The sequence below is a fragment of the Hevea brasiliensis genome, chromosome 2 (assembly GCF_030052815.1).
Source record: "Hevea brasiliensis isolate MT/VB/25A 57/8 chromosome 2, ASM3005281v1, whole genome shotgun sequence".
Classification (NCBI taxonomy): Eukaryota; Viridiplantae; Streptophyta; class Magnoliopsida; order Malpighiales; family Euphorbiaceae; genus Hevea; species Hevea brasiliensis.
Genome location: NC_079494.1, coordinates 1,365,575 through 1,390,621, shown reverse-complemented (window position 1 = coordinate 1,390,621; position 25,047 = coordinate 1,365,575). Strand labels below are relative to the sequence as shown.

Below are 25,047 nucleotides of genomic sequence, written 5' to 3'. Positions count from 1 at the left end.
TTCGGTAGATAAATTTTGTTGACCGGCGCTAATACAGTAATTTAGACTAATTGCTTGCTTAATTATTCTCTATACTTTGCTTTCATGTTCGTAAAATAATTAGTGAGATTATTTTTGCTATTTTACTTAGTACTCTATGTTTTCCTCTTGACTTGGACCAAGTATTCCCCAAGCTAATTAATTTAATAAAATATATATATATATATGTATATATATATATGCTTTTTTTTATATAACTTATAAAGAAAATATTAAAATATACTGATATTTATTATATCTTATGTGTCTATATCTTGAATTTATGATAGATTTTCAGTGTAAACATAATATTAGCGGATATATTAGGAGGTTTATTAAATTTAATATGAATTAATTTGCTCAATACTATTTTTTTAATTATTTTATTTTGTATTTAGATGAAAATTTTAAAATATGGAATTTAAATTTAGTAAATTTATATATTTAAGATATGGGCTAAGTCCAATTTCCATGAGCTAACTCATAGGGGGTACACAATCCTTCCTTGGGGAAAACTGGCCCGACCCATCAGAATGGGAGAAATCAAGAACACGACGTGGATTCCGAAAGCTAAAACCTTTCCAAGGCCCCAGCATTCGCATGCTTAGATTTATCATTTATGTCTGGATTGGCGGATCCCCTTCACCGTCCAAAGAAAAGATCTCTATCACCATCATGTCTTCATCGCTAGGAGACGACAGACCTGATGCAACCACGTTCATTGATCTTTTATCCGCTTCATTCCTTATCACCAGCACCGCCCTTCCCAAGCATCCACAGATGAGTTACGAGACAAACAAGTTGCAAGTGTCTTTTCACTTTCGATATTTAATACACATGGCTGTCCCCATCTTTTCCTGTCATAGAAAGGTCACCCCACATTATCAAGGTCACAGGAAACCCATTCTCTTCATACATTTCCGATCTGCGGGCTTCTCACAGCACCTTAGCTTTTTTTATAAGCTTCCTCCAAATGCCTGCCTGCCTGCCACTCACCAACTGCCTACAAAAATCAACATATATTCCAGTGCGAGAACCCAGTAATCTGAACCTCACAAACCTACAAAAAAATCTATAAGAACCAAAATCCTGGTTTCTTTTAGCACATGAAGAATTCTTCTAAGGTACTAAGCGATATCATATGGAAATGGACTAAGAGAAAGAAAGGCCATTTTGCTGTCTACACCAAGGAAGGCAAGAGGTTCGTTGTGCCTTTATACTATTTGAATCACCCCATCTTCAGAGTTCTACTGGAAATGGCTGAGGAGGAATTCGGAACCACGACTCATGGACCACTGCAAGTTCCTTGTGAGGAAGAATTTATGGAATACATTTTCACTGTACTGAGGAAGAATCCTTCTGTGGAAGTGGAAACTGCTTTAATCCCCGTGAACAGTTGTGAGGGAATTTCAATATCTTCTTTTTTCCCTGTTATTCCTACCCATAATCAAGCTGCTCCTGGATCTATAGCTGTGTAGACCGGGATGCTAAGTGATTAGGCTGCAGTCTTGTACATTTGTAGTTGTGGGAATTAAAGTTTTTGTCCTTCATTTGGGTGTTCTTTTCCTCTATTTTTCCTCTATTACGATTTTAGCTGTCCCAAGAGTTGAGACTTATTCTTAACATCTCAATTTCTCATAGAAGACGGGTAGCAGGAAGATAACAATCTAGCCCTGAAGTCACAAGTTTGAGTCTACCACCATCTCTTGGCAAGGTGACATATCTATGTTCGATTACGATTACCAATTGCATGTACAGAAGTACTCTAAACTTCGGCTACTGCACATACGGAAGTAGTACTCTAAATTTCGGCTGCTGCACATACGGAAGTAGTACTCTAAACTTCGGCTGCTGCACATACGGAAGTACTCTAAGCTTCAGCTGGTGTTTCATCGAGACCAAAACCGTATAACAAAGAAAAATTATATTTTCTTGATTAAAACCATGGTCTGGGATAGTAATAAATCCACTGCCTTTACAATAGAATATAAAATCCATTCTCAATAGCCTGCTTCTGGAACTAACAGAACATATACCAAACAAGCAATATTCATTTCCAATGAAATTAACTTTAAAAGTAAACAAGAGACATGTAGATAAACAAGGCTAAGAAGCTGTACTATATCTAAAAAATGGCAATTGATATGGACATTCTAGTAGTCCATTGTTTTAAGGACATTTGTTATTCCAAAACCCAAACATTCATAGTTTAGAGGTTGCAAGCTTTATCAGATCCTTCCTGAGAATCTTGCCTGATGGATTCTTGGGTATGGCTCCAATAAATGCAACTCTTCGGATTCTCTTGTATGGGGCCGCCTGCATATACAGCAGCTTATTATTAATAATATGGCAATCAGAAAACAATGAAACGATGAAAGAATATGTAATTGTGCTAAATCATTTTATTAGAAACTCAGATGATTCTTAATATTTGGTACTTTATTTGATACACCTGTCTTGCCACGAAATCCATGACAGCACTCTCAGATAAATTACTTCCGGCCTTTCTTACAACATACGCCATGGGAAATTGCCCAGCCTCCTTGTCCGGAAACCTGAAATAAGACCACAATCAGGCTTACTTATTTCCGAAGGAAAACAAGAATGGAAGCAAAGTATGTTGCGTGTCAAAGCATATGATTTTGCAGGGATTCCAGTAATCACAGGACAAATGTGAATCCATTTGCCGAAAAAGGATGCCTTATACAAATCATAGAATGAATTCCCAAGCCTTGATATGCGAGATGGAAGAACACTTACGGGATTACAGCAGCATCGGAAATTTCCTCATGAGTAAGCAACAAGGCCTCTAGTTCCGCAGGAGGGACCTAACAAATAAAGAGATTAGCATTAAGGCATGTCCATTAAATCACAGTTTCCATAAGAAAATAAGGGGATGTACAGGACTAAAAAAAAACAAAGTGATTCCACAAAGAAGGAAACAACAGAGAAATCAATGCTCTGTTCACCTGATATCCCTTGTATTTGATCAACTCCTTCAATCGATCAACAACAAAAATAAAGCCGTCATCATCAATGTAGCACAGATCCCCAGTTCTTAACCATCCCTCGGAGTCAAGAGTTGTTGATGTAGCTTCAGTATTTAAAAAGTAACCTACAAAATTAAACCTAACAGATTGTTATGTCACAATAATAATAGACCATAAAATTATCAAATTCATTCTCTGGTTTTTCTTGATTTGGTTCACTATGAACCCAAAATACAAGATGCCTTGAATCCATATTTAAGCAAGAATTTTCCCTCATTCTCAATCACATTATTTTATTTATCAAGTAACCACCTTAAATATTAGTATATGAACAAATTCCGACTCAATACAGCAGGGAAGCGAGTCTGTTTAATGATCCACACTCCTAGACTCAAGATTATCAGCAAATAATTGTGGGGACCCAAATCTCAGTCTGATGCAGAGCAAAAGTTTATAATTGCTTTCAATGTACTCCCAAGTAATTGATATAGTTTGCTTAGTCCAAATTCACTCATTTATGGAATTTTTTAATTTAAAATACAATTACATGTATCATTTAACCTCTACAACCTCGACGTCTACACATCTTGTATTGAATGATCAAATATATTTGTCGTCAACTCAGGGAACAAATACAGACTTCACGACATTCAGGAGAGGCTCTTCTAAACAAGTCTGTCTTGGCAGACATTTAACAAATGATTTTTCACTGAAATTGATTCTCAATGGACGAGCCAATTAGGGAGCTTTTAATACATGGAAAGTGAGGAGAAGAGGTCTAGATTTTCTTCTATGATACTCCCAATTCTGACTAAATTATCAGAGGTTAACCTTCAAAGGATCAGATCTCACTCTATTTGACGGATTTTTATCCAGTGAAGTTGACGTATATACAATAATTTCATTATTGTTAATTATGATGTAACTCATATGAGACCCATCATAATCAATAATTATACATAATCAATTTTATTGTATAATTTATAATTTTTCTTGTTTAACCACCTGTATTTTTTTGTTTTTCATTGAGCAGGCGAGCTTAACTAAATAAACTTTAACTAAAATATGCATTATTTGATTTTAACTAAATAATCGAATCAGATCAAATTAATAAAATTTAATTAGATATTTAATTTTTAATTTAGTTAATTATCTCTAAGATTTTTTATTGTTTCGTTATCTCTATTTTATAATTCAAATAAATGAATTTTTATATACTAGTATATAAATTATAATTTAATAACATATTAATTATAATTATTTTTATTTTATGATTTTATTTTAACCCCTCTGATCTACTCCATGCATTATTTTTAATTTTCTACACAGACAAGGAATCTCACAATACATTTTCATATGCTAGTTCTCAAGGTACACGCAATTGCATGTGCATTTTATGAATTTATTATATAATTGTTTTATTTATGTATACTATGCATATAAATATTATTTAAATTTAAATTTATTTTTTAAAAGAAATTTATGATGGTTGCGAAGTTATAAATAGATAAATATTGCAGTTTTTACAAGTTTATTATCTAAGCAAATATGATATCAAATAAATATAACAAAATAAAATTAAAAATAATAAAATAAAAATTAAAAATGATGGTTGAGAATTTTAATGCATAAATAAAGTTTTTCCATGTAAAAAATTATTTAGTAATATAAGTCTAATTAATTTGATTATTTATTTTCGATTTTATTGTTAAATTTAACTTTAATTAATTATATTAGTCGGTAGAAATCCCTTTATTTTTATATAATTTATTTCTAATATATTAATATTAGAAATAGAATAAGTAATGTGTTTTAATTAAAATTTTATAGTATTATATTTTGTATATTATTTTTATTCGTTCAATCTCGCCCTCCTTTTATATTATTTTTATAATTGGTCCCACATAGATAATATGACTATCCACGAAAATTACGACAAATTATAGTATCAACATGTGACATGTAAGTTATATTTTAAAAAAAATTATAAAGTGATTATAAAATTGTAGGATCCTATATATCTATACATTGAGATTATAATTTCTCGAAATAATTACGGTTAATTATATTTATTAATGTATATAAATAAATGATTATTTAATTTTTATATTTTAATAAAATTATTCATTTAATTTTTTATTTTAAAAAGTAAATTATTTAATTTTTACATTTTAATGTTATTAAATTATTTTATCTTTTTATTAATTTTTTTATTAATTAATATTTTTTAAATTACAACTTAGTCTCTCTTAAAATTAATTAATTAATTTTTATATTTTAAAAAAATATATTAATTAATCTCTATAATTTAACTCTATTAACTATTTAATCACATAATTAATTTTTTATACATAAATTACTATAATTTTCTCTTCCTTATTTTTGTTTTAACTTTTCTTATTTCTTTTTCTTTATGTTTTTCTCTATGCCTATACTCTTTCGCCCTCGTTCTCTTTATTTTCTTTTTTGTTGATTAAAACAGTACAAAAGTTAAATAATTTTTTTAAATTTATAAATAATTAAAAAAAATTATTTTTTAATAAAAAATATAAAAATATATCCAATGAATTAAAAATTAAAAAATATATATAAATTCTGATTTAGTTTCATATAATAAAATATTTATTTTTATTCAATAATATATTTTTTAATTAATTAATTTTATTAAAATAGAAATATTAAATAGTAATATTTTTTAAAATATAATATTAATTAATTAATTTTTTTAAAATAAAAAAATTAAATAATAATTTAAATAATATATAAAATAAAAAAATTTATAAAAAAATTATATAATTTGATAAAAATAAAAAAAAATCATTACATAATATATATTTTTAAAATATAAAAATTAAATAATTAATTTAATTAAAATATAACAACTAAATATCAATTTTTCTTTTATCATATCACTTCATTTTTATATCTTGAGTTTGTGGCGGTGGATTTAGGTAGATTTTTTTTTTTTAGAAGGGATTTAGGTAGAATTTTCAATGATAGAAAAACGTAAAACGAAATTTGCATGTTTCTTACCTTTCATAATAGAGGGACCTCTAAGCCAAAGCTCACCGGTCTGGTTCACCGGCAGAGCTTTTCCGCTTTCTGGGTCCACAATCTTTGCCTCCATGCTCGACGTCAGCAGCCCCGCGGTACCGTATCTCCTACTTTCCTCTAAAGTATCTGTTGATGCACCCACCCCCGTCGATTCAGTCAACCCGTAACCCTGAAGAATTCTCACCGTTTGATATTTCTCCATGAACCCCTCTATCACCTCCTTGCTCAGTGGGGCTCCTCCAGACACAACTGTTTGTAGCGAACTCAAATCATATTTGGACCTTATCTGATCAGCGCCGTTGATCAGTGCTACTAGTATAGGTGGTACCAGATGGAGATCCGTGGCACGATACCTCTCGATCGTAGATAGCATCTCATGAATCTCGAACTTTGAGAGCACAATGATTGTTGATCCTGACGCGAGTAATCCCGTCGCGAACAATGCTAGACCGTAAATGTGAAACATTGGGACGGTGCAGATAAATTTATGCTCTCTGTCTTCGTTAAAGCGTCCAATGATGGTTTGAACCATCGCGATTAGGTTGCGATGCGAGGAAACTACGCCCTTGCTTGCTCCGGTTGTACCTGAAGAGTAGAGCAGAGTAGCTGTGTCGTCCATGTTGACTCGCTCCCTGACACGACTCCCACTAGGCTCCTTCATCATCTCGCTTAAAGTTGTCACGATTATGGATTGGGCTTTGATGGAATCATGGTCGTCTATGAGGATGATGGGGAGATTCGAGTTCGACTCGGTGAGTTTGGGGACTAGTTGGGGGGTGGTAAAGGCGAATAAAGGTTTGGAGTCGGCGATTTGCTTGGCGATTTCGCGGGGAGTGTTGAGAGGGTTGGTGGTGGTAATTATGGCACCAAGGGACATAACAGAAAGGCAAACAACAGGAAAGAAAATGGAGTTTGGGGAAAGGAGAAGGATAACGTGGCCCTTGCGGACTCCTATCTCAAATAGAGAGGTGGCGACGGAATCGACGGATTTCCATAGGTCGATGAAGGTGAGGTGGAGGCCAGTGGTGGCGTCAATGAAGGCTGTCTTGCCACGGTGAGCCTGGGACGAAATAAAGGTGGTGATGTCGATGCAGTAATTGTGTGGGAGAGCAATAGGCTTGCGTTTACTGCAGAAAATAGAATTAGATCTGCAAAAGCCGCTTCTCGGGTCGATCTCGAAGCTGCAATCGTGTGCCATTATCGGACTCTGGACTCTGCTGCTTTCCTTGGACTAGAGAGTAGACTTATTAGACTGGGGTTTTGCTTTGCTTTGTTCAGACCTGGCCAGATCTTTTATGGGAAACTTCAGCCGTTTCTTGAATGAAAATCGCGTGGATGTGATCTGCCGAAGTATCATTTGTCTGACATACGAATCGTTTTGCATTTGTTTTTTTGTTCTTGATGAATATTGAGAGAGGAATTAGACTATTTTTTTTTTATAACTTTTTACTTTTTTTAAAAAATATAATTTTAATTTAAAATCGAATGGATTAATTTTTATTTGATTCAAATTTAATTTTAATTAACTTATTTTTAATAAATTTTAATTTAAAATTAAATCGAATTACAAACTCAATAAAATGGATTCTAAATCTGCTTTTTGTCAAAGAATCCTACTTTCAATCCTTGTATTACCGCATGAGGCTCTGTCTAACTGGGCCGAGCTTGAAATTTTTAATAACTATCGGATCAACCTATCGAGTGTGGCTCCGAAAGGAATTAGTCCATCAAACAAGAGCTCGGCTTACGGCTTACCGTTACCTCATAAGCCGATCGATCAATTCAGAATTGGGACTTCACGCAGGGAGATAGATGGCAGGAGGGCATGGAGAGAGCTACACTTACAAGAGCTTAACTTTGCATCAGCCAAAGAGGTGGCATACGGTTACCGGAAAGGGCTTGTGTGCCCTCATGTGGTGAGTTCTTACCCATCATCTCTCTCTAACCCTAATTATTCATCATTCTGCATTATCTACCATTTGAGTGCTATGTATTGGTTCCTGATCTGCTTGCTTTATTTTGTTGAGTTTAGTATGAACTATTTTGTTAAATTAATTATCTCAATCACTACACTTCTATATCAGGTGCACAAAGACGAGAAACAATTTTAAACACTCTAAATAGCAATTTGTAGTAGTGCCCGGGTTAATCTTCTAGTTGTTGCTGTTGGAAAATGTGGGCTTTTCCCTTATCGAGAAAAGAAAATGTAGAGATTGAAATGTCTTGTTCTGTAGTGAAATTAATTGGTAGAGGTAGAGCTTCATTTCTAAGATTTCACCTATTCATCTGAGTAAACTGGGAGTTTTATTGAAGATTGTTTTTGAAAGTTTTTCGTGATTAAACCAGTGATTATAGCTCTATTAAATCCAAGAAAAGAATTTTTGAACAACCTACCCAGAAGGTGTGCGGTCCTAAGTGTAAGTGTTAAAATTGAAATTGCATTTTGAATGGCCTCTAGGCATATTAACTTTATCCTCATAACTATGCACTCTGTTCTTCATTTAACTTACCAAACATTTTAGTGTTCCCAGCAAGGTAATATGCATAGTTTCTTATATTGCCAATGGACTTAATGAAGTTTATCTTAATTTTTTGTTTTAGGTTTTGGGTCCTATACAGAGCTAAGCAAGATGGTCCCGTAGTATTGGTCAGAGTTGATTCTATAGTTGAGACTAATAATAATTGATTTGCTTTCTACACAAAAATTCACGTTTGTGCTCTGTCTTCTAGGGCTGGAGGCATCCTTGGGAAGGCCATGATGACCATGGACATGGACACTAGGTACCTTTTTTGGCTATTATCAGATAATGACATAATGCAGTACCGTAGCTACCTTTTCTTTTATGGATGTAAGTTGGTGTAGGTACAGAATGAGGTTAGATGAACAAGTTAGGTCTTTCCAATCACATTTGTGTGCTGTATATATTTCAGCTCATACATATCAATGATGATGATAGGTAAACTTGTAAGCCTGAAGCCTAAATATTATTTTGTGTTTGTATTTGGGTTCATTTCCATTGTAGAAGGCTGTCTTCCAAAGCTTGTTTGAGAAACTAAGATATTGATGGGAAAATGCTCCATTTCTTGAGGGTTGAGTGAGGTTATTTAAGCGCCCTTAAATATGCTTTATATAATGAGGATTAGTGTTTCTATGATGTTGATTGTAGGAGACTTTTTAAAATATTGCTAGTGTCCTGATATCTTATTCTGTTCAGGCCTAAGCTATTTAATGATATTGAAGGCTTAATGGTGTAGAAGTCAGTTTATCCTTTCAAATTATTTTTCCCCTCTTTCCTCTTCTTTTGGAAATCAACTGACACTCTATCCTTTCAAATTTCAGCACCAGAGTTGTCATGTCTTAGCTATTTCAGAAAATTTTGGTGGATAGTTGCTGTGCTATTTTGTTTTTTTTTTTCTTTTTCAAGCCAATTGTTGGGCATGTACTATCCCTTCATGAGAAAATTGAAAAAAAAAAAAAAACAAAAAGGAATAAGATTTGCAACAGAGAAAATCAGTGAGGATGAAATATTAGGGTTTGCATTAGAAAGTCTGGGGCTGGATTTGTTTGTTGGCCAGCACCCAGCAGTTATGCTTTTTCATGGCCTTATTTTTGGTGTGTGACATTGCTCAGCTATGAGTTTAGGCACGGATGTTCCAGCATCACCAGCTCAGATTATTGTTTCAGCATTTTATTTCTGTGATTATTTGAATGTAAAACAAAATGGAGTTATAATACCTTTATTTTTGTGATTACAGACACCGCATTGAAGAGCGAAACAGAAAAGCATAAGTGTTTTTGCTGGTTGGCCGTAGGTACTGCATGTTCTCTGGACAGATTAGTTTCTTCTATCCAATAAAGTGCTTGTCTGCAAGACATTGTCATGGATGTAATAAGACGAACCCAACTCCATTTGAATGTGTTAGATTCTCAGCATGGATTTTTGACTTCAATTGTGTACTTGCCTTCACTCTTGCACTCGTGATTTTGTGTGGAAATTATTGTGGAGCTCAAATTATACAAATTGGTATTTTGTTCTTGTATTTGGCATCATTCTTGGAATAATTTCACTTTGGCATTAATCATTGCTTATTAAGACTTTTCAGGGATAGCTGGTTGGATTCAATATTCACATGAACAGATAGCGATGAGAAAAAGAAAATTTTACCGTTGTAGCCAATTTCTAGACTTCTTGTATTGGTATATAATTCAACTAACGCCAATCTAAATTGAAGCTAAAATTGCAAACTAACGAAATCATGTGGCAACTCGTTTCACTGTGCCTAAGGGCATGTTGCGACTAATGGGTTTTTTAGCTCATTAGTTTAGTTCAGTGGTGCTAGATAGTTTTTAGAGTTGAGAGTAATTTTTAGTTTAGTTCCAGAGCTGTGAGTTCAGATGGGATTAAAACTGTCTTCATGGTAGTGAGAAATCGAGTTTGAGGTTCAAAGGAAGAGGAAAAAACTCTTGAATAGTGGTAAATGAGTATATGCTAATGAACCCACAGTACTCAAAATGGGACAGGAGCACGCTGGGCTTGGGCTTTAGTCGGTTAAGAAAGCAACCGCTGGAGCTGGACCCCAAGGCCTGGAGAAATAAAATAGAGGTGGCCTATCTTGCTTGGGTTGGGTGCACCCGCTGGGTCTGAATTTAGGTTTCCACAACGTCAAGCTTGGACGAATAAGAAAGGCAGATTGTTGACTTACGAAGGGGCAATTGAAATGGCATACCAACTCAGCATTCTAATTTTTATACTCAACCAACAACGAAACCCGACAATCAGCATCTTCTTGGGAAGGAGACATAGTGTTAATATTTGTTTAAAATTAATTATATATGATTCATGCTGTTTGCATTTTGTTCAATAGATTACAGAAAGAGACAGAAATCAGAGGTAATCAAGCATTAGATTATGTGATTTGGCACATAATTATATTATAGTCTAAAAGATTGATAAGTTAATTATATTATAGTCTAAAAGGTTGATAAGTTGGCATGTCTATGTTAACTAGTATAAAGCAGACATAGGGATAGCCTTTAGTTTCCTTTTGTTCTCAAACCTATTCTGGTTTTGACTAGAGCTGCGTTAGGATTAGGGTTTTCTTATGATTGTCGGGAATCCAATGAGCTCACTTGGTTGGATGCTTAGGGCAACTGTTGGACAATATCGCAATAAGGGGTGGCCAAGGGCTCATTTGAAGAAATTAGTTTTGAGTAAACACCTGGACAAGAATCTTGTCGAGAGGTATCCAGCTGTGGATAAATTTTACAAGAGCTAGGACGACATGTGATCATGAGGTTGACTGGAAGCTTCCTTGTCCAACTCGACCTGGAAAACCATTCTTATGAAACAAGAGACAAGAATGAAAACAAGGATAAACAAAATAGCCTTGCAATGAGTTAATTAATTAGATGTTTGTTTTCTTTTTGAAACTTAAGCCCATATAATAATTCATCAGATATGATTTGGGGATAAGTTTATCTGCTATTTTTGAGGATGAATATGAATAATTATATAATTTTATCGTATAAAATTAAGTGTTTTATAATATTGTCCTTTAAATTGATTCTAATAATCAACATAAAGTTTTAAAAATGAGAAATGGTATTAGAGGATCTAATGATCGGGATTAGTCGAATGACGTATGGTAAATTTTTTCTAAATTTATAATATCAATAAAATTTACTTATAAAAAAATATTAAAATGATTTTACATTGCTTATCCATAACAGATGCGAATCAATGATTATTACTCATACTTGTTTTTTTTTTTTAAAATCAAACCTAGGAGAAATTATATAATAAGACAGTTATTCTATGTCAGCATTTGACATAGAATGACAACCATATATTAGTTATACAATTACACAAATTTAGCTACTATTTAAAAAAAACTGTAAAGTGGTTATAAATTTTTGGGATCTAGCGAGATATATGTAGAGACTGACTCATACATATATATGTCCATTCATTGGGTTACCATTTCATATCCTATATGGAATAATTGTTTCACTATATAACTACTAAACCTTGTGATGTCAATATAGTGAATCAATGTTTTTGGCAATTTACCAGTTAAAAAAACTGGATTTTCCATGCTAGATAATTTCTAATTGTCAACTTAGAGTAGAAGGTGTTGAGGTAGCCATAATAATTTGTGTATCAGATTGGAGGAATTGGGAGTAAAGTTGCTGATTGAAACTCTGATATCATATAGAATTAAATATTAACTTTTTATATTATCAATAAAGAGATAAAAACATGGATATATACAAGAATTATGTGCAATCTAATGGATTTGAATAAGACAATACTTCAAGAATTAATAAACATAAATGGAACTTTGATATTTTATTAGAAAGAATAAATACAATAAATTAGGTTAAACAAGATATAAATTAATAGGTTTAATGAAAGGTTACGTCAAACTTAATTAAATTTTTAGGGGGGCAGTAAGTGATCACCCATGGCAAAGCAATCCTTAAAATAATGGGTTGCAATGAAACATAGGCATTTTGTATCCTAATTGGTAAGTGTATTAGGAAGCGAAACCCTAGTCTGGATCAAACGTCTAAAGATGCACTCTAGTTCCGCTTCAAGATCTTCAATCGCAATCTCCACTGCCTCCAGTCTCTTATTTGCACTTTGAAGCGCGGTTTCGTCACAAATTTCATACATGATCTGCCCACCTGAGCTAAAGAAATTTGATCTGAAAGACCCTTTGGTGGATTTCTGATCCAGCCATGGTATGGAAACAAGAGACAATAAAGACTCAACAATGGTGATGGTGATCACTCGCACTTCTCTTAATACTTCCACAACAACAGTAAGTTTGTGATCTATGGTTGAGATATCTGAAGTTACAACTGATTTGTTCTTCATTCCCTTCAGTGACCCAAGGCATTTCAATGTCTCTTTATTTAGCTTCTTTCTATAGTGATTATAAGCAGCTATATATCTTGGCATTAATATTTGGCTGGTTAAAAATTTTCCCAGGTAAAGTGAATTGTAGGTCTAGAAGATGTTCATTGACGAACAAAAGAACATCTTTAGAGACGCTACAGACGTCCAGCATTGTAAGAGATGCCTCAGAGACTTGATGAACCACATCTCTTGCTTTTGGTGGGCAAGAACTTGTTGAATTTCTGGCGAGTGGAGGAGATCATTAGCAGAGTTGTGCAGGTCTCTGAGAGCATTTAATTTAGGGAATGACATTCTTTTGGGGGTTGAAGAATTCTGTAGAAGAATATGTGAAAGGATAAGTTCCGATGAGATAAAAGGGCTAGGGAACGTAGGCAATACAGGCTATGAGCCAATGACTAGCTCGTGGATTTTATAGAAAACTATGAGACAGCTTGTCCTGATTTAGACCTCATACCTTTAGGAAGGAGAAAAAAAAAATACTAATGAAGTATGCTTTTCTTGTACGGACTATGGTCACTTCTAACAACTAGCAATGGGACCAAATTAGATAGGCATGTCCCGACGAAGCTTCCATATGAGGAAGAGAGATAGAGACATGAAGTTGTTAACAACTTGAGATAAACGTGTTGACGATTTAGACTGATATTGTAAAGAATGCATGCACGAGCAGTGGAGGTGCCAGCTGCTTGTGATTAATAATGTTACAGACCAGACAGAAATATTAGGAAATAGAAGCTTGTAGAAAAATAAATAGCTATTTGTTTTTCTTCACAAGTTAGGATGGTTTACAACTGGAGATGCTTCTGTTTTCTCTGGACACAAGAAGAGATCTGAGAGTATTATGATCTACGATTCTAGTAAGGAACATCCAAGAAATTCCTGTGAAGGTTCCTGGATAATTAGAATTGTGATATAATGGGAATGTAAGATCTCTTGGTTTGCTATTTTAGTTTTTCAGTTTTATGTATTTTTAGCACCAGATTTTTTCACTTAGCATATCGTTCATGTTAAGTTTTTCTCTGTTTTATTATTTTAATAAAAATTTCCTTTTATAAATAAAAGGGAATGTAAGATCCTAATTGGAGCATGCCTGAGACAAAAAACCAAGTATCTTATTCTTTACAATTAATAAGATAGGAAGACCAGAATTATCAATAGCAAATTATCATAAACCAAGATATAAGATATAGAGTGAAACTCACTTATTAAATATATAAGTTCTACGTGATTGTGTCTTACATTCATAGTGAAAAGGGTCTAGATTATCATGGACAAACATATAATTAAGATGTATGGTAGGAGCAGATCTAAGTAAAAATTTCCTTATCATTCAGAATAAAACTATGATCATTACCTTGTCCATTGCTCACTCGAAGATAACCATCACCTGTGTTGTGGTTGCAACACTTGGACTAGCTAAATTCAGTGTGATATGATGGGAGGTGCCAGTTCCAGGAAATCAGTGCATAAATTGATCACCTTGCTCAGAGGACTACTACAAAGATGGAGATTCAAAGGAGGGAACAAAAGGTGGCGACACATTATTAACATATGCCAAATGAGCTTGCAGGCTAGCTAGAATACTGACGACGAGCATAACGCCGGCAACAATGACCTATTACGTGATTTTTAAACCATAAATTTGAAGAGTGAGAGGTTGAACAAGATTGTGATGAAGGTTGAGCAAGTGGAGAGAGCAATAATGCTGATTCCCTTGAAGACATAGGTATGTAGGCTAAATTAGCTAGAGGGCTTTTCTGCGTGCTGTTCAACGTTATCTCATAAGCCAATAATGACCATACGGTTCATGAAAAGAATCCGGTTTGATCCTAATAAGGGTTGTGATAATAGTGTGAAATTCGCTAGTAATGTTGCGATAATCACATTGCATTTTGAATCTTGTAGTTCAATATTATAAATAGAATTAAAAATTAATTTTACCTTTAAAAAGATTACAACATAAATATTTATAATAAATTGAAAAAAAAAGACTAAATAAGCTTTAAAATTAAATTTTAGGTTAAATAAAAACTGAATTTTCTAATTAATGTCAAATAAGTATTCATCTAATAAAATATTATTTTTTAATTTTAAATATTAAAAAATTATTTATTATTTTTAATTAAAATAAACTTTAACAAAGTTAAAAACAAAATAAACAAAAATGATTTAACATTAAAATTAGTATTTTAATAATTTATTATTAAAAACATAGAATTTAAAACAATATTTTTTTTCTAAAAATTGAGTTTATTTAATTTTAATTATAAATTTTTATTTTTATTTAATTCAAAAGTTAATTTTAAAATGATTTAGCCTCCGATTAAAAATGAAAAGGTTTATTTACTTTTTAGTTTTAAATATTAAAAAATTATTTATTAATTTTAATTAAAATAAACTTTAACAAAATTAAAAACATAACAAACAAAAATTATTTAACATTAAAATTAGTATTTTAATATTTTATTATTAAAAAACATAGAATTTAAAACAATATATTTTTTTTCTATTTAAAAGTATATAAATGGTATTAATACAGTTAACACTCTTCATTCTCCAATATTATCTCCACCATTTAATTGTCCAACAAAGTCAACTGGGAACAGTGGAAACATATTAATTATGTATGTCCTTTCAAATTATTCAATATTATAGTCAAATTTGTAATTTAGCCTGTTGGCATTCAATGCGAACCCAGAAATAAAAAGAACTAACAGGCACAGTAGTTGCAACCCAAAGGCAGAAATATTTATTTGTGATTTGATTAATAATGAATTATTATAATCCTTTATATATATATATATATATATATATATGCCAAATTCAACATATAGAGCTCCATGGGTTTGAAATTCTTGGCCCCAAAGAGACAAAAGATACAAGAAAAGGTCTTACGACTAGTAGAGAAAAAGAAACCTATCAAATGAAGATGGCTTACTGCCGCTTGTTAATTGTTGACTGTTGAAGGATGGTAAAATTCATACATTAATTTTTAATTTATTTTTTTGTAATAATTTAGTCTTTAATTTCAAATTTCATTAATAAATTAGTCTTTTTTTTTATATACGAATTTCTTTAAAACAATTTCGTGAAATAAAATTTAGTTTTATTTATTTTTTAAAATAATTATATATTCTTATAAAATATTTAATAGATAATAATTAATAGGCTTAATTTAAAATGTAATATTTGAGAATATTTATAAATTATAATTTAAACCTTATTAATAAATTAAAAAATAAATTATATTAAATCATATAAAAATAAGCTTTTTATATTTTTTTAAAAAAATCATGTTAAAATATTTTTGTAATCATTTATTTATTAAAAAAAATATTACTGTAAATAATTTTTTTTATAAAATTATAGACCATAATATAAAAAATTTAAGAATTTAAATGAAACAGTGATTATAAATAAAATTATTTAAATATAAAATACATAATTAACTAAATGTAAAATTTGTATGTACATACCGTTTTATTAATAAAATATTAATAATTAATTTTTTTAAAATTAAAAGTAGATAACTAATAAAAATTAACTTATTAATGAAATCTAAATTTTGAAATTAAATTATTATTAAAAATAAATTAAAAATTAATTTGTGAATTTTATTATATTTTATATATACTAATTAATCGTAATATTAATTAATTATAATACAGAATTCTACTTTTAGTACCCCACCAATAAATGCACCAAGCATTCACTGTCATTGCTGCCCTTTGAAATTTTGCGACTTGTGCGATGATGGTGATGGCTGCTTTCCAAAGTAAGACACGTGCCGTTCATCTAAACTTCTTAATTTCAAACGATCAAATTTATTTATATTTAAGATTTTTATATTCAATGTTCAACTAATATATTATTTAAATATTTTTAATATTTTATAATTAAAATATAATTTTAAATATTTTTAATTAATATTTTAATATATATACTTAATTTTTTTTTTAATAATGTCAAACAAGTCAATTACACGCGATTTGAAAGAGCGAAAATATTAGGCGCCTACCGTAGACCTTGGCAAGTAGAGATGGTCAACTGAACCTACTTTATGCATCAAATTGTGGATGATTTGTCATTTTTGGGCCATCATTATAGGAAGCCACCCCCACATACACCCACTTAGATAAGAGACACCTACCACACGTTCAAATCTTTCTACCCTTGAGAATCGATGTAACGGTATAGTGATCATCAACCTAAGTTGAAGCTTCAAGCTGGCTAATAAGGGTCATTTTCTTTTCTTTTCTGTTATTTTATTTTCAACTAAGAATTAATCCTGCACAAGTTGTACACGTAAAAACTTCCTCCCTCAACCAATGAATGTGTCCTTCATTTTTTGCCTTTTAAATTCTTCTATCCTTAATGTGCAGACTAATGCTTGACATGCCCACCTCATCATCTCCACCTGATGCTGAAAATTTCGCCAACTTTTATGAGCCATTCGACATATCAAATCACCACACAAAAAATAATAGACGACGAACTCTTTTTCTACCTCACAACAAGTCATCATGTTATTATTAATTACTTGTGTTCTTGCTGTCCAATGAAAGTCCACTTTGAATCAATGACAATTGGCAATTGCGTGTCTTAGGTAAAGACTCTTTCCATAGGAACTTTCATGGAAGACTGATTTTTTTTTTTTTTGCTTTACTTATTCATGAAAGGAGTGGTTGAATTGAAGAACAAAATGAATGGAAATTGATTAATTATATTTCTAGTTTCTTCTTTTTATTTTAAGTGTGTTGTTGTCTAGGGTGCAAGGTTTTGACTTGTAGATTGTGGAATATAGCTAGCTAGTGTTGAGGACTGGATGTGTGTCATCATACGTACATATAACAAGCTACCAACTTTTAAAAAAAAGGTAGCTCCAAAGAAATTGGTGTTCCTCCATAAAATTAATTACCTTTTTAATTCAAAAAAAAAAAAGGATAGATTTCTCTTCCAACTTGTAATAATCTCTTAGAAATCAAAATTAACTTTTAATATGCTAATTCGTGCGAAATAGGCCTCACAGAAAAAAAAAATTAAGACGATTGTCAGCATAGCTGATATTGAAGGACTATAGTATCAAGATCTTTATAGAGAAATTGACTTCTATTTACGGAACAAATTTAATTAATAAATATTTGAGACCCCATTTCAAATTTAAATTGAAATTTAAAATGTATTTCCTAAAAAAAATTATTTAAAATATATTAAAGAATTATTTATTTATTTAACGATTTTATATCTAAAAATATGGAATTTAATTTTAAATATATGCTTAAAAAATATTATTATCTACATGTAACGGATTGGTTAATAATATCAAATAAATCTTATATCTTTTGGGTGGAGATTAGACATGTTAGGTAGAAGTGTCATTTCAAAGGCATTCAGAATGTATAGTTTTGGACCGACTGCTGACAATTTCATTGAAAATTTTTTCCTATGAACTTTCTTGACAGGGCCACGATTAATGAAAGAGTTCGAATTTATATAAATATATTCTCCTTCTGTCCTTGTCATTTGAAAAAATGGTGCTTAATAATTAATGCTGATATATCATTAATTCATTTTATAGAAATTAAAATTAATAAATATTATATAATTTTATAATCTCTCAATTTCTATCTAAATTTGGTCAAAAACTAGCTAAGACCTAATTTTCAAAGGATTTAAAATTAAGAATTTGCTAAGGAAAATACAAAATTGAGCTTATGTTTGTGGTTTTATTTGTTTATTTAATTGGTATTGCGTGTCGCAACTTGAAGAAGGCCAGGTCCATGCAGATATATGATGAAGTGCCTTATCCCTTGCACGTGTGATGTGGGTACAGAGGCCACAGCGAAAGAGGACTATCACGTGCATTGAGAAGCTAACATCAAAAAATTTCCTTATCCCACCAACCTCAAGCAACCCTAGTGGCGGCCATCTTCTTTCTTTAGGTGGCCCCCACTCTTAAACATCCAGTTGGCTCTCCCTCGCGGGAGGGACAGCACCCCTACACCCTTTTCATAATTCATTTTACCATCGTTATTGTATTAACACTTTGTTTGCATTGCGATTCTGCTTTATAAAAACGCTTTATAAAAAAATTATTATTTTAAATATTATTAAAAAATGGTTTTATATAATAATTAATGATTAATTAATTATAGCTATGAGGATGTGGTTTTCATGGCCTGCAGTTGCAGTTGCTGCTGGTGGTTTTAGCTTAGCTCCGGCCTCCAGCAAGTGATGAGCACAGTGTTTGTGGTGGGAAAGGCAATAATAGATTTATTAGGCTGCTGTTGTACTGTCCATTTGCTGCCCATTTAATTACTCTATTTTTAATTGATCAGCTGAAAAGTGTTGACCTTGTCCTAAACGCCCAGTTGTGTACAGATTTTCATGTTCTTTGCACTAAGCTAAGTAAGTTTTCAGTTGTTAAATTTGGCTACTATTGCTGAATAGCGTCATTGAAAGAGCAGAGTCCCAACAGCAACTGTCCCATTATTATTATTATTATTATTATTATTATTATTATTAAATTCAAAATTTTATAATTTTAAAAATATATGATGTCAGTGAGTTAAAGTTATAATTATGAAATTCTTTAATATAAAAATTATTTTTTAATATATTAAATAATAACTTAAAATTAAATTTAATATATTTTAATCTTAAAAATATCAAAATCATTAAACACTATTTAACGTAATAATTTTTAAAAACACATTTTAATTTTTCAATCTCAATTTTAAACAAAACCAACATATTTTTTCTATTTAAAATAAATACATAAAAATATGGTAACATAAGTTAGGAAAACTTAAATTATTGGGTCATTCACTATGTACATAATTACATATGTACGTAATTATTGGTAAAAAAACATAAAAAAATTCAAGTGTGACTCTGAATTGTTAAGATTAAACAATATCACGTTAAGTTGGGATTATAATAATAAAATAAAATTACATAATAAAATGATTATCTTATGTCAATATTTAATATAAAATGATAATTTATTAATATAAATATTATTTTTTTTAAAAACATAAAATAATTATAAATTTTTAAATATATATGTAAATCATTTCACTGTATAATTGCTCAATTAGTTACATTAGAAAATTTTTTAAAGTTTTTTACCCTAGTTTTTATATTCTATACTGTGGAGTCGCTGAGCTGGCAGAAAAGGGTAGACGTGGACAGAAATTAGAGGATTATAGGAGAACATAGGGGCTGATCCGGAAAGCACTCGACCAGCACCGATGAGGAACGCGTATCGTGTCGGCGAATTTTGGAAAGCAATACTCTTGGGTTATGAGTCCACGTGGCGCAACAGGACTCCACGGGTGACAAAATTATCCTACTTTTTATTTGGGGATCTCCTTCTTCTATATATAGGAAAATTGCGCCTCCTGCATATTTTGGTATTGGTTCCTTATTTGGGTGAAAAATAAATTAAAAAAAAATTCCGGTTTTTCAAATATAAAAGAGCAAAAGCAGCTACCACGAGCAAGGAGCGATACAGCCACATGGAGGAGAAAAGAGCAGTGAAGTCAAGGTTCAAAAGAGTCTGTGTCTTTTGTGGAAGCAGTACTGGCAAGAGAGATTGTTACAGGGAGGCTGCTCTTGAACTGGGACAAGAACTGGTACGTTTTCTTCTGAGTCATGCCTTGATCAGTTGTTAGATTTTTTTAAGAATCAGAAACTTAAGCTAAGTTTTTCTTTTTTCGTTTAGCTCAAAACTAATACTATAATTTCTTTCTGAAGGTGTCAAGGAGATTAGATCTCGTCTATGGAGGAGGAAGTGTTGGGTTGATGGGCTTAGTGTCTCAGGAGGTCCATCGTGGTGGAGGACATGTACTGGGGTAAGTATACAAAAAAAAAAAAAGAAGCAAGTTTTCTCGTCCAGCAGATTGATTAGTTTCTTGCTCAAATTTGGTATATTTTATTTGAACATCTGCAGAAGTAATTGATTTTCCCCCTACTTTTGTTTCTCTCTTTTTTGTATTAGAATCATCCCCAAAACTCTGATGAGCAAAGAGGTATGTAAATTAACAGAAAATTTCATCTGGGTACTGGAATTCTTGAGCTAAGGATATATATTATCCAAAAATAGAATTATCAAAGTGTATGGGTTCTTTCTTTTTATGGGTTAATAAATTAGATGTACGTAATGCTTTGCTTTTATTATAAAGCAGATAACTGGAGAAACAGTCGGAGAGGTCAGACCAGTAGCCGACATGCATCAAAGGAAAGCTGAGATGGCCCGCCATTCTGACTGTTTTATTGCCTTACCAGGTCTCTCTCTCTCTCTCTCTCTCTCTCTCTCTCTCTCTCTCGTATAATTAAGAATGTAATGTAATTTATCTGATGCTTATGTGTGTATATTATAATAACTAGGTGGATATGGAACTTTGGAGGAATTATTGGAAGTCATTACATGGGCCCAGCTTGGCATCCACGACAAGCCTGTAAGGCAACATCATGTCTCTAACCTTGGATTAGATAAAGTTTAAAATCAGGTTTTTTTCATGTCAACTCTCTGTTCATGATATATATAAATAAAAACAGGTGGGCTTGCTTAATGTGGACGGCTACTACAACCTCCTGCTCACCTTCATAGATAAGGCTGTGGACGATGGCTTCATCAAGCCTTCTCAACGTAGCATTATTGTCTCTGCCCCAAATGTCAAAGAGCTAGTTCAGAAACTCGAGGTGGGTTCTGCTCTAAACACATTCTATTGGTCCCTTTTTTTCAGAAAAAAAAATATATAATATTTTTTTTTGAGCAGGACTACGTGCCTCTGCATGATGGAGTTGTTGCTCAGGCTAAGTGGGAGGCTGAGCAACTGGAGCTCAATGCATCTTTGCAGACTGAAGTTGCTCGTTGATTAGGGACCATAAATAACAAGGTCTTCATTTTCTATCTTCTTTATTTTCTAGGATTTTCTGGAAAAAGATGTACGAATCTAGGGTTTCTCTCCTTTTCAATTTTGTGTATTGGTGTAGAAAGGAAAAGGGGGAATTAATCTGATTTGGGAAAAAAAAAACCTAATGAAAATTGGTAGGTGACTGTTTAGCTTTTATTTTATGTATGGAAGGAAAATGGCAAAATGTTATTTTCTTTCTGATGAATTATATTATTTGTGTAAAGAAAGCCAAAGAAGAAAACAAGTAGGAAAAACAAAAATAGCAGCTTTTATTCCCTCTTGCATGCCTGTTCTTACTGCTCTGCTGTACTGTTGTATGCTCTCTAATTATCTCTGCCTCTCCCCCACCCTTTAGGTCATTTGTTTGGTATTATTGTAAGCTTGCTACCATATGTGACCCATCAAGGGCAGTGAACCCATCAAACACATGATCATGATCATCCCTTGCGTAAGAAGTAGGAAGAGAACCTACATATTATCATTCCTCAATTATCTTGTTTTACTTTTCTGATACACACATTGGCACACAATACGAGTATTTCGACATATAAAATAAATAAATTTGATTATGTATTTTATATTTGTAATAATTGGCTCTAAACTAAGAATTTGCACAGAACATTTCGTGCTAGCTTGATTGAAGAGGCAGAAGGCTGTAGCTGACAGGAGTTGATGACTGGCCTATAGCCTATAGCCTATACCAATAGCTGACAAACCAGGGCAGTTTAACAAATCTCCAAAAGCCTCGTGGTCTCTTCTCTTGACTCTCTCTTCCTTCTTCGATCTTCATGCCTTTCCTTTGGTTTAGTTCAGTGTACGGTCATTGCTCTTCTTTTTGTTTCATCCTCGTAATCTCATCGACTCCATTAATGGAATTTTTTAGTGCATAGAATTTTTCATCTACCGAATATGTTTGAGTACGCCCTCCTAGGCTTTTGATATCTTTATGTTAATAACGCGTGGAATTTTGACGTACATGTTGAGTTCACATAATTTATTTAATATTATAATTAAATAATAAAAAATAAGTTTTATGAAAAATATATTTTATATATAAAGTATTTTTTACTTCCTGAATTAAAGTGATGATTGGATTTAAGCTTGTCATGTCAATGGTAAAGAAGAATCAAAGTAACATAGGTTTGATCGCACGACACAATGGGGTCATGCAGACTTTCCCATGGAGTAGGGATATTATGAGGTCCCTACATATGACGTAATTAATTATGTTTCCACATTTTTGGGTGCGGCTTTGCTTCTTATCCGGATGGGCTGCGTCCAGCCATCCACTGATCTCATAATGTACCACGACACCCTTTTTATCCTCCAGTAATTCCATGGACCAAGACTTCCCAATTCCTTGAACTAACATATTGGTTATCCGTCCATTTCATCACATGCCCTCTATATATATATATATATATATATATATATATATATATATATGACGTAATTAATTATGCTTCCACAATTTTGGGTGCGGCTTTGCTTCACTGATCTCATAATGTACCACGACACCCTATTTGTCCTCCAGTAATTCCATGGACCTTGAACTAAATATAATGGGTATCTGTCATGGAAAGCAACATTTCAATATTCATTTATTTATACAGACATGCATGGCTTGATCTCTCAAACAAGAATATTACAGAAAGGAAATTTGAGAAACAAGGACTTAGCTAGCTGAGAATATGGACAGTATATGGAGAGAATCAAAAGGACCTACTTGCATTGCCTAGAATTAAATGAAATTGAGTTAAAATTGCAATAAAGACTAATCTAAACAATGAGCATCTACATATGTCTCTTTCAAGGGTGTGTCAATCCAGCCAATCATGGACGGTTCACAATAAATGTACTCACACCTGCCTTTATCAATAGGCCAGACCCGGAGCTCATACATGAAAAAAAAAATCCCTAGTCCAGCTAGAAAATGTCCCCATCTGGAAAAATTAAGCAACTTTAATGGAAAAAAGAAAACCCTATTCTTAGCTGCTTATAATAAAAGATTATTTTGGGTTTTGTTAAAAAAAAAAAAAAAAAAAAAAAAAACTGAAGTATTCTAGCCATTGATAAAGTTCCAAGTGGTGAAAGAAGAAGTGCAGGTGGAATGGCAAGTGGGTAAGGGTCAGTGGCCAGTTGGGTCAGCCATCCGTGTCATAGTCCCTTGAATTTTGGTTAGGGTGGCGCTAAGCGGACGTTAAACAAGTTGATGCTTTATAACATTCAAGGTTTTGAAATAAATCAGTCCTAAAGAATTTGGACCATTGGTCCCCCTTAGCCCTCTTTACTGAGTTTGTATTGTGTGATATGGGACCCCAGCTTTGTGTTATGGTATATGCTGGTCCACCAGAACTGCCAGACAAAGGCCCAATAGTAATACCGACCGTGACTCATCGAACCGTTTGCTTGGTGGGGATTCACCGAAAGGGCTCGATTGTTTGGCTAATTATGGACTGTATTGATTGCCTACCATGTGGACCCATTCTCAATGTGCATTGTCCAGTGAAAAACGTACGGACAAGAGAGCTAATAATTCCGACAGGAACAAGTTAGATTTCACACATGTAATTTGAACTCATTTCTTTGGAATCTTTCATGTAAGCTTTTCATTCCATTTCATTTACGTAACTAGTATTTTTGTTAGCCCAACTCTTCTTCTTCTTCTCCCTTTTCTTTTTCTTTTTTGTCCTTGATTTCTATCCATCGGTGATCAAGGACGGATCAAGCATGGGGCACTTGCCCTCACAATTATCAAAATATGGGCTGTCCACGAGTCCAGGTAAGGATTTTATTAATCTCAGCCTAATATCAAATTCCTACAGCCCATTAAAGGGGCTGATTTAATCGGCCTATTCTCTGCTGTTGGACCATCACCCAAGGCTCAATTTTGGCTGGATGAAAGCACTATTTAACGGGAATGCCTTTGCCTGTATTTGCCACCAGAGATTACCACCAAAGACGAGGACTAGTGATTAAGAATGTTGAGAAGGGAGACTCTGGTTTTAATCAAACACCTAAAAACAAATTCTAATCCATCCTCGGCCTGTTGCATGTTTAAAGGCATTGAACTCAACCATGCAACAAGATAATAATGCACCTTATATAAAAGCAAGAAGAAGACAAGAGAATCGCATTATT

General features: G+C 32.5%; 4 protein-coding genes and 1 long non-coding RNA gene across 6 annotated transcripts; 3 read left to right on the top strand and 2 right to left on the bottom strand.

Annotated features, from left to right (window-relative positions):
* The first annotated feature begins 747 nt into the window (after window positions 1-747).
* Window positions 748-1,568, top strand: LOC110661010 (auxin-responsive protein SAUR36). The gene has a single exon (XM_021819499.2). The coding sequence runs from the start codon at window positions 1,125-1,127 to the stop codon at window positions 1,494-1,496; it is 372 nt and encodes a 123-aa protein (XP_021675191.2). The 5' UTR covers window positions 748-1,124; the 3' UTR covers window positions 1,497-1,568.
* A 481-nt stretch (window positions 1,569-2,049) lies between these two features.
* LOC110661009 (probable CoA ligase CCL5) lies at window positions 2,050-7,497 on the bottom strand. 2 transcript variants are annotated; one of them, XM_021819498.2, is made up of 5 exons: window positions 6,042-7,497; window positions 2,988-3,133; window positions 2,779-2,846; window positions 2,457-2,573; window positions 2,050-2,334 (listed from the first exon to the last, which is right to left on the bottom strand). In XM_021819498.2, exons 1-5 carry the CDS (start codon window positions 7,258-7,260, stop codon window positions 2,247-2,249), a joined length of 1,638 nt encoding a protein of 545 aa, XP_021675190.2. In that variant the 5' UTR covers window positions 7,261-7,497; the 3' UTR covers window positions 2,050-2,246. The 2 variants fall into 2 exon arrangements, with proteins under 2 accessions (XP_021675190.2, XP_021675189.2); XM_021819497.2 differs by having other exon boundaries at window positions 2,471-2,573.
* Window positions 7,498-7,832: 335 nt separating this feature from the next.
* LOC110661007 (uncharacterized) lies at window positions 7,833-10,103 on the top strand. Its single transcript, XR_002496038.2, has 3 exons — window positions 7,833-7,978; window positions 8,793-8,843; window positions 9,819-10,103. It is a non-coding gene; the product is annotated as an uncharacterized LOC110661007 (long non-coding RNA).
* A 2,409-nt stretch (window positions 10,104-12,512) lies between these two features.
* LOC110660957 (uncharacterized) lies at window positions 12,513-13,276 on the bottom strand. The gene has a single exon (XM_058131487.1). The coding sequence runs from the start codon at window positions 13,025-13,027 to the stop codon at window positions 12,584-12,586; it is 444 nt and encodes a 147-aa protein (XP_057987470.1). The 5' UTR covers window positions 13,028-13,276; the 3' UTR covers window positions 12,513-12,583.
* Window positions 13,277-20,398: 7,122 nt separating this feature from the next.
* On the top strand, window positions 20,399-22,183 carry LOC110661006 (cytokinin riboside 5'-monophosphate phosphoribohydrolase LOG5). Its single transcript, XM_021819494.2, has 7 exons — window positions 20,399-20,622; window positions 20,744-20,841; window positions 20,988-21,018; window positions 21,175-21,274; window positions 21,377-21,447; window positions 21,548-21,691; window positions 21,769-22,183. Exons 1-7 carry the CDS (start codon window positions 20,506-20,508, stop codon window positions 21,865-21,867), a joined length of 660 nt encoding a protein of 219 aa, XP_021675186.1. The 5' UTR covers window positions 20,399-20,505; the 3' UTR covers window positions 21,868-22,183.
* The last annotated feature ends 2,864 nt before the right edge of the window (window positions 22,184-25,047 follow it).

Coding starts and splice junctions, on each gene's coding strand:
- LOC110661010 (XM_021819499.2), top strand. CDS start 1,125: ATGAAGAATTCTTCTAAGGTACTAAGCGATATCATATGGAAATGGACT.
- LOC110661009 (XM_021819497.2), bottom strand. CDS start 7,260: ATGGCACACGATTGCAGCTTCGAGATCGACCCGAGAAGCGGCTTTTGC. Junction 2,847..2,987: donor TCAAATACAAGGGATATCAG/GTGAACAGAGCA, acceptor TTTATTTGTTAG/GTCCCTCCTGCGGAACTAGA. Junction 2,335..2,470: donor TGGATTTCGTGGCAAGACAG/GTGTATCAAATA, acceptor CTGTATATGCAG/GCGGCCCCATACAAGAGAAT.
- LOC110660957 (XM_058131487.1), bottom strand. CDS start 13,027: ATGCCAAGATATATAGCTGCTTATAATCACTATAGAAAGAAGCTAAAT.
- LOC110661006 (XM_021819494.2), top strand. CDS start 20,506: ATGGAGGAGAAAAGAGCAGTGAAGTCAAGGTTCAAAAGAGTCTGTGTC. Junction 20,623..20,743: donor TTGAACTGGGACAAGAACTG/GTACGTTTTCTT, acceptor TTCTTTCTGAAG/GTGTCAAGGAGATTAGATCT. Junction 21,692..21,768: donor AGCTAGTTCAGAAACTCGAG/GTGGGTTCTGCT, acceptor TTTTTTGAGCAG/GACTACGTGCCTCTGCATGA.